Source organism: Tripterygium wilfordii, chromosome 9 (genome assembly GCF_013401445.1).
Source record: "Tripterygium wilfordii isolate XIE 37 chromosome 9, ASM1340144v1, whole genome shotgun sequence".
Classification (NCBI taxonomy): Eukaryota; Viridiplantae; Streptophyta; class Magnoliopsida; order Celastrales; family Celastraceae; genus Tripterygium; species Tripterygium wilfordii.
This window is the reverse complement of record NC_052240.1, coordinates 10,329,971-10,339,321: the sequence shown is the minus strand read 5'-3', so window position 1 is coordinate 10,339,321 and position 9,351 is coordinate 10,329,971. Positions and strand designations below refer to the sequence as shown.

Genomic DNA, 9,351 nt, shown 5'->3' with positions numbered 1-9,351 from the left:
TTCATTGTTCAATTATGATAGGGATCTCAGCAGGTATTCTTGTTATCTCAGTTGATGAGTTGTACGTACAGAATTTTATGTAGAGCCCACGAATTCACTTAAATTATGTGCGTCTTACTTAGCAGTTGGGATAACTGCGATTAGGGGTTTCCATATCCGATTCAAAATTGAGGAATTGATCCGAACAGTGGTTATTCGGTTTTTCAATTAATGGTTTCAGATTCGATTATTAATTTATATTCTTTTTGGATATTTTTTCAGATTTGATTTCAGATTTAACCGAAAAAACCAAATAAGATTTTATGTTTTATAATTTTAGTTATTCAGATAATTTAAGGCGAAAAACTTAAGGTTTAGACCCAAATAACAAAGGTCCATGCCCCAATTCTTGTTAGGGGTCTTGGAGACATTGTTGCCCAACGGAATGTATGATCCAGGGGCAGTGAGGCAACACGTAAGCAATACTCAACTCTAGTAGTGGGGCATTGCCTGAACTAGGCAAGAGTGGTTCTACCCAAGTCCTAGCATTGCCTGCTTCCGATGGGTCTCTCCAACCTGTTGTTAACCAGGACCCTTTTGCGGCATTTCTCAGCTTGGTGCCACCTCCTTCGTATGTGCATTTCTCAGCTTTTGCGGCATTTCCCAACTCTCCTTGGTCCATCTACTTTATTTTTATTTAAATTGTATCTTAATGAATCAAAATGTTTATTTAAATTGTATCTTCAGTTGTAAAATCAAAAAACCGATCCGATCCAAAAAAGAATATGATTTTTTTTATTTGGATATAATACATATATTTTCCAATTACAGATTTTACAATATCATAGCCGAACCAATTCAGACATTTCGGTTTCGATTAAAAACCGAACCGAAATCCGAATGGACACGTCTAAGTGAGATCCCCAACTTTTGGGATCTTTATCATTTTCATTTTGAAAAAAAAAGAAAAAGAAAAAATGTGCATTTGATTATTTCTACTTCATCCTACTATCATGCAAATACCAATTAAATAGAGTTGAGGTATATGCAATATCAAATGAGGTTAAATATCCAAACTCTTATGGAATATTAAGGCACAATATTTTGACAAATATTTTGCAAAAAACTCATCCATTATGTTCGTTTTTAAAAGTTAAGAAACAAGGGTTTGAATAAAAGTGCACTTTGGGGAATCATGTTCATAGGATTTCACAAATTTTTATAGGAAAATGATAATGTGTGCCTTAGATACTAGATAAGGATGAAAAATGTGCATTGAAATTTGAAAAAGATACATATATTTTAAGTTTAAAAAACTAGATGGGATAGTTTTATCACACATGTCATATTGTGTTTTGTTGTAGTTAATCTTAAACAAGTGCCCTTAAGGCAGACGTTATCAATACCCTCTCTGTTTGACAGAAGCTTGTGAATTGGAAGCTGAGATACTTTGTCTCTCTCCTACTTGATCTTATGATCTGCAGTAAGTCATCTTCACTTCACCATTTTTCTCTGCCTTCCTTATGTCATGATTTCATGACACTCATATGTTTTGTCTTGCCATGCTGAACAGGATTTTCAGCAATGGTAATTGCGGATTTATTGTCATAATGCAATCGTGTAGGCTCCTCATATTTCTATCCCAAATCACCCATCAACTTCCTCAGCCAAATGGCTTGATTTGAACCTACAGCTGCTGATACATACTCAGCTTCAGTTCTAGATTGAGCAACTACATCATGCTTTTTAGAGTTCCAGGAGAACACACATGAGCCAAAAGAAAACATATATATACCTATAAGTGCTCTTTGAATCATCTACACTTTCAGTCCAATCACTGTCTGCATAGCCCTGCTAAACAGTTCATTCACTTTTTTATACAACACTCCATGACTCAAGGTGCCCTTTAAGTACCTAAGTACTCTCTTGGCTGCCCCAAGACGATTCTTGCTTGGATATTGCATGAACCTGGAAAGCAAACTTGCAGAATACATTAGATCAGGTCTAAAAGCTGTCAAATATTGCAGGCTGCCAATCAAACTTCAGTAGACTGTAGCATCTGTTGGTTCTCCATCATCTTCCAGAGATAACTTTCACTGCCAAAGGAATAGCTGGACCTTTACAACTATCTATCTATTATGAGTCATTTAAGAACATGTAGGGTACTATACTTTCTCTAAGAGAGAAAGATCCCTGCATTATGGTGACATATCTCCATTCCTAGGGAGTATGAAATCTCTCCTAAATCAAACATCTCAAACTCTTTCTTCATCTGAACCTTAAAGTCTTGAACGATTCTTGGAAAACTACCAGTGATAAAGAAGTCATCAACATACAAGGAGACCACCAACTTCTGATCACCATCCTTAGTGTATAAAGTAGGTTCATTGCTACTTCCTCCCGAAGCCAGGCATGAGAAGATAACTATCAATCCTATTGTACCAGGCTTTGGGAGCCGGTTTCAACCCATAGTGCCTTTTGAGTTTGTATATCAGCTCCTTCTTGCCATCAACAATGAATCCTTGAGGCTGCTCCGCATAAATATCTTCCTTAAGGAATATATTTAGGAAAGCTAATTTAACATCTAGATGACGTATTTTTCAACTTTCTTTAGCTGCCAAGGCAATTCACAATCTGACAGTGTCATGCCTTGCAACTATGGAGAAAGTGTCTCCATAGTTTTTCTAAGTAACTTACCATAGCCCTTCACAACTAGCCTAGTCTTGTACCTATTTACAGATCCACCAGGATTTAACTTTGTTATGTATACCCACTCACCTCCAATCATATTCTGGTTTTCTGGTTTAGAAGTGAGCTGCCATGTTGAGTTCTTGTTAATAGCATCAATTTCCTCATTCATAGTCTGTTGCCACTCCTTAACCGCACAAGCTTTTGCATAACTAGTAGGTTCAGTCAATGCCATGTTACAGCTTTCATATACTTCTGTCAAGGACTTTGCTGTCCTAACAGAGGTTTCATCAATAGTGTCCACTGCACCCACATCACCATCATTAGCTGAACTACTTTGTGAATTACTTGTTGCTTGACGAGAGTTTACAGAAATTACAACCAGATTCTTGTCTCAATCCTAGTAAGCATTTTCATCAACCACCATACCCCTACTCATCATGATTTTCTTGATTTGTAGATTGTATACTCTATACTTTTTTGCTTATGCATAGTAGCCCAAAAAGATCCTCATATCAACCTTCTCATCAAGCTTACTCCTTTTCACAACTGGGACATGAGTGTGTAACACGGTGAACCAAGGACCCTCAAATGTTGTGTTGATGGCTTTGTACCAAACCAAGCTTCTATGCGTGTAGATTGCTTCAGTCCAAAAGTTCTTCGGAAGCGCCTTCTCCATCATCGTCATACACCTTGCCACATTCTCCATCATTGTTCTATTATTCCTTTCGAAAACATCTTTCCAATAGCTTACAGTCAGTTGATGTGCAATGCCAATTTCCTCACAAATTTATTGAAATTTGAGGAGGTGTATTCCTTGTCATTATCAGACCTAATAGTCTTGATCTTCTTTCCACTTTGAGTCTCCTCCATAGTTTTGAATATCTTGAATACATTGAAAATTTGACCTTTGCTGCTAAAGAAATAAAATATGGTATTCTTGTAAAATCATCAATAGACAATATAAAGTACCTATTTTAACTTAGTGTATTAATTCTAACTTCTCAGTTGTCCTCTACGAAGAATTTGTAGGAAAAGACTTTCCCCTGGTTAGTGCTTGTATTTGTTTTCCTTTTCTTTTATCAATAAAAGGGATTTGAGACAGTTTCATTTAAACAAAAAAGGTGTTAATCATGTGCGTAAGCTTAACAAGTAACAATAAATTACACTTACTACATTAGATTGCCAATCCCTTTGAATTAGACACAAAAAGTCCCTCTTTTTATGTGTAGCTTGCCCAGTTGACATGCTTTGCACACCACCTCACACTCACCCACAACAGTCAAACTCCTAACAAATTTCTGCTCTTTTGCCAACTTCAACCCTCTCTGAGATTAAAGTGACCATACATCTTGTTCCATAACTAGGTGTCATCTACCTTTGCTGCATAAGAGGATGGAATTGCTCGTCCACAATGTAAGAGAAAGCTATTCCTAGACATCTGTACCTTTGCAACTTCCACACCACCAGAATTCAATAGAGTGCACTAGTAATCATTAAATGCAAGAGTATATCCCTTTCTTATCATCTGGGCCACACTCGACAATTTTTTGTTTAAGCTAAGAATATACGAGACCTCATGGATGAATTTCATACCTTTCTTTGTGTTGACCGCTAATGTACCTCAACCTTCAGCCTTTACCACTTCACCATTGCCAAGCATCACTTTGGTCCTGAGTGATCTATCTAGTGAGTTGAACATATCAATATCTTTGGTCATATGACAGGCACCCACCATCTATGAGTCGGACATTTGTAGCTGCTGACTGTGTACCATGTTGTGCCATGAATAGATGGTCTTCATGCTGTTATTGCTCATTAGAATAATTTCCTTGCTGGACAGGCTGCATGGCAGATTGCTACTTCAGCTTACAAATTTTTCTATACGGCCCACCTTTTTACAATGCCAACATTGCACTTTAGGCTTGCCCTTGTACCTACAGTCTTTCTCTAGATGATTTGTCCTATTACAGACACCACAAGAAGGGAAATTGCCCTTTTTAATTTATGTTCAGACTTGTCTTTACTAGCCTTGTCCTGAACTGACTTCTTTCCACCCTTGGATGAGGAAACCTGTCTCCACCCTTTATACATAGCTTGAAAAGCCCCTTTACTTACTTCATTACTTCACATTGAAGCTCTCTGCTCTTGTGGTTACTGCAAAGCTATGAGACAGTAAGCTTCTTTCGATCACATGATTCCTCAATTATAGACACTTTAACCTCAAATCTTTCTGGCAAACTAATCAACATTTTCTCAACAATTTTCTGATCTGAAATAGTATCACCGTATAGTCTTATCTAGTTGATCAGACCTTCCAGCTTGTCTGAATAATGCTTCATAGAATCTCCTTCTCTTATTTTTTGCAACTCAAACTCTCTTTTGAGTGTCAGTAAGCTTACTGCCCTAATATTCCACAACATAATAAAAACAATAAAAACATGCAAAGCAAATACACTATTACAACTTCCATATGCACCTAAACAGAGAAAACCTTACTAGCTTAAATAGTTATACAGTGCCACCAGATAAACTCTCTGTCCACTCTTGGTGTTCACTTGGCCTAACATATGATTCGTGGATGGAAAAATTTTGGTTGCATCTTCAGTAACTTATAAATATATATTTCAGGTGAGCATCAATATTCTACGTATGGTCATTTCACTTGTTTCAGTAGCATCCAATTAATTAAAGGATTCACAAGAGAAAAGAAAATAAGAGAAAATCAATAGAATTTTTTGAATAAATAAATCAATATATATATTATCATTCAGTCTAATGATTCGATGCAAGGCCTTGGAACAACATATTACGATGTTGACTTATAGTAGGGGGAGCAATTGTCCACTCATTTTTAAAAAAAAAAAACCTTATATACTATCCAAATTTTCAATTATGTCCCATTTGAGAAAATATTTTTCCCAACTTTAACACACTCTACATTTTCATGGTACATACTCATGCATATAAATATATGACAAGTTAATGTTTCTTGAAATTTACAATTCAGCCTACACATTTAGTGGACAACATTGTGCAATTAATCCGGCTCATAATCATGCGGATTTAGATCACACTTTCTGAATTATGTCTAAAATTATTACATCAAAAAAGTTAAGAAGTATTATCTAACTGAGAGATATAGTGTTAACTCTTCCTGTTTCCACGACAACAATAGAAGGAAAAAAAAAACATCTCTAGATATGAATCATGTTAAAAGAGCACTTTGCAAAAAAAATTCTATAAATAGTCTTGAAAAAAAAAATCCGGGCTTGCTATTTCCCCCAACCCAGGCATAATATTTTTGCCGTCCTTTGTCTAAAATCTCTGGCTCCACCCTTGGTTGCGCGCAAGACAAAGACGGGACTTGGTTGCGCACAAGACAAAGACGAGAAATCGTTGGTTTTCGTTTAGCTAACTCTAAGAGAGCAATCATCAATCCACCAGCCAAAACTGAGAGGAGGAGGTGGTCAGTGAAGGATATTTTTGTAGTGATCGCAGAGGAGTGAGGCCTTTCTGTTTTCTGTGGGTAGAATACGTAATCTACTTGGAAAGCCGGACAATGATCAGGAATCAATCAAGAAAACAAGGTCTTACGTTCTAAAATGTACATTGATAGAACCGCGACCAGCATATTGCTTGCAATTGAATTGAACTAATGTCCCAATCTATTCTAATTTGTGACAGAAATCAATCTCAACAATCATCATTTTTTGTTTGTTTTCGGCTTAAACTCGACACAGCCCCTGCATTCTCAATTTGGACTGGAAAACCCTGCATTTTTTCAAACTACCCAATAGACCCCTTAAATTAGTCTTGCTGCAAAGATTGCACCAGCCTCCTTGGTTTGGTGTCCTTGCATTAGCAACTGTCTCAACCTCTCTCCTCAAATTTTCTGTCCCGCTACTGTTCACGCAAATTAAGCAGACAGAATAAACTTGAGAAATCACAAGGAACACAAGTAAATTTTACAAATAGAGGAGCATTTGAGAATTTAGAAATGAGCAGTAAACTTGTACATAATAAATAGAAAAACCATGCATACATATCCTTCCTTAATGAACAGATGGATCATAAATATAGAACGTTCTTCAGATAGAGGGATGTATGCATACAGACAGTCTGACCTGCCGCAAGTACGAACAACCTCCATACAAGGAATCTTTTGGAATCACAACGGATGTCCCTGCAGAAGGAGGAGTTTTACCCTTGCTGCTCTTACATGGCACATAATTTCTTGTGAAAGACTGAATTTTGAGAGTGCTGGTTCCTTCAGGTTCATTTATACTTGCGTCGAGTTCATAGGGATGTCGTCTTTGCACCGCTGTCCCAATAATATGACTAATAACAACTGCATTCCCAAAGAATTGACTCGTGTCCTTTGTGATGGCAAATAGATCACCTTCTTTATCTTCTTCAAGGACAATGCATTGGACATTCTCATCTAAATTGATTGAGAATGGTGAGTCGTACTTGAACGAATAACTCAAGTCATTTGGATGCCTCTCGTCGAAGTGGAGAGGCAACTGCTTCAGCGAACTCTGGTAGTCGCAGTTGGCAAAGGGACATGAACATGGAGCGTAGACACAAGTCTTCTCGTGGTGGTGTTTCAGTTTATACAACATTGATGTTTCATTGCATCCATAGGCAGTGTTTTGACATGATACTCTGATCGACTCAAGAATTTTTTCGATTGCCCGGCAACGGATAGAGCTGATACGCAATCTGCATGAGGGACATTTGTTTTTAAGTCGCTGGCAGCACTTGGAGCAAGCTATATGCCATTCTTACACTACAATATGGATCAGAGCATTGTATATTAGGCAATTATTAAAAGCTAATTAAGGAGAGAAATTAAATATGCAAAATCATATGAACAAAACAAGAATAAAATCAATCGGCATATATACATGATTATTTATGAAGAAAAACAAGATTAAAGTTTTTCAGTAAAAGAAAAATAAATTTATTAAAATGAAGAAAAGTGAAATAGAGAGACCTGAAAGACAGGAGTAGTCAAGGGCTCATAGTAGATATCACAATCAAGCACATTAGGTTCGGTTATGAAAACAATCATGGAACCTTTGGACGATTCAGGTTCTTCACCATCTTCGCATTCTCTTTCGCTTTCGCTTGATTCTTCTTCTTCTTCTTCTTCATCATCTTCTTCTTCGTAAAAGCATGATTCTTGTTCTTGTTCTTGGTCTTCTCTTTGGTTTTCAAAGATTCTTGCCCGCTTTCTGTTTTGGCAGCTAGAAGGAGCTGATTTTGACCAATATTTTGCTCTTCCCATCTAGGAGATCATACAATAAGAAACTAGTTTGTTTCTCCTGCCTTTATAAATCTTCTAAAAAAATAACAATTTAAATTTGATCTTAGGTATAAGAACAAGAAGAACGGCAAGAAAATATCAAAAATCTTTACTAAAAATTGTTTAGGCAAAGATACCTACAGAGAGAGAGCTGCGGCTGCATTTCTCCTTACAAACCTCTAAATTACAACAAGGGGAAACACACGGTTAACCTAGTCAAGACTAGTAAAAGACAGGACAGACCCTTAAAGGAAAAGACTTAACAGGACAGACCCAACCAAGAAATTTCGTAGAGGGACGTTTTCCACAGGGCTCTTGGATTGCAGAGATGCACCAGTCTTAAGATAAATCAGTAGTAATCAGTGAAATTCTTGACCGAAAGGAACAAAATTGTAGAAGTGCCCTCCTAGAAACTTTCCCTTTAAGTTGCTATGTGTTCATGATGCTCTTAGGGCAAATGCAATGAGAATTAATTTGCTGGGCCAACATTTTTGTTGGCCCGGTCCCACCTCTATTACATAAAAAGTCAAGTCAAACACGAATTCTAATACAGCCACATCAGCAAAACACAAATTTCTATAAATTTTTTCTTCCCACACACTTTCTCTTTCCACCCAACCCAACAACATTCCATTCCTCCATATTATCCACAACAAAACTACATCAAAACATCAAATATCAATACATCCACATCAGCAAAACATTTATCCCAATACAGCCACATAAGCAAAACACATTTTACAATACAGCCACATCAGCAAAAGACAATATCTTTGTTGGCCCAATACCACTTCACCATTGCATTTGCCCTTACTCTTCAAAATATTACTAAAAAGAACAACCAAGAAAAGGTTTTGGTATTTTTTTACGACTTGCTTCTTTTTCAGTGCCACCAGATAACTCTGTGCTAGTGTGCTCCCTCGGTGTTCGCATGGCCTAACATTTGTTCAATAATTTTTAGATAGGGTTAATCTCACATTTGTTCATCAAAATCAAAAGATAGCTCGTGTTTCAACTTACACACGGAAAATCAAAATGTTTCAATTTGATAACTCAAAGTTCAAAAATCAAAAATGTGTCACATACGTCACTCGGGCAGATTTTGATGTTTGTCACTAGAGATACTCTAAGAGAGCAATCATTAATACACCTGCCAAAAGTGAGAGGAAGAGGTGGTCAGTGAAGGATGTTTTAGTAGCGATCGCAGAGAAGGAGTGAGGCCTTTCTGTTTCCGTGGGTAGAAGAATACGTAATCTACTTGGCAGGGCTAAACAATGATCAGGAATCAATCATGAAAACAAGGTCTTACGTTCTGAAATCTACACTGATAGAACCGCGACCGGCACATTGCTTGCAGTTGGATTGAACTAATG

At 37.0% G+C, this 9,351-nt stretch overlaps 1 protein-coding gene across 6 annotated transcripts; it reads right to left on the bottom strand.

Moving 5' to 3' along the window:
• Nucleotides 1-6,633: 6,633 nt before the first annotated feature.
• On the bottom strand, nt 6,634-8,375 carry LOC120004932 (E3 ubiquitin-protein ligase SINA-like 10). Of its 6 annotated transcripts, none has more exons than XM_038854293.1 (3): nt 8,116-8,375; nt 7,667-7,960; nt 6,634-7,454 (listed from the first exon to the last, which is right to left on the bottom strand). In XM_038854293.1, the coding sequence occupies exons 2-3, from the start codon at nt 7,958-7,960 to the stop codon at nt 6,759-6,761; spliced, it is 990 nt and encodes a 329-aa protein (XP_038710221.1). In that variant the 5' UTR covers nt 8,116-8,375; the 3' UTR covers nt 6,634-6,758. The 6 variants fall into 6 exon arrangements, with proteins under 6 accessions (XP_038710221.1, XP_038710220.1, XP_038710216.1 ...); XM_038854292.1 differs by having other exon boundaries at nt 8,120-8,375; XM_038854288.1 differs by having other exon boundaries at nt 7,667-8,014; nt 8,116-8,373.
• Between the last annotated feature and the right edge of the window lie 976 nt (nt 8,376-9,351).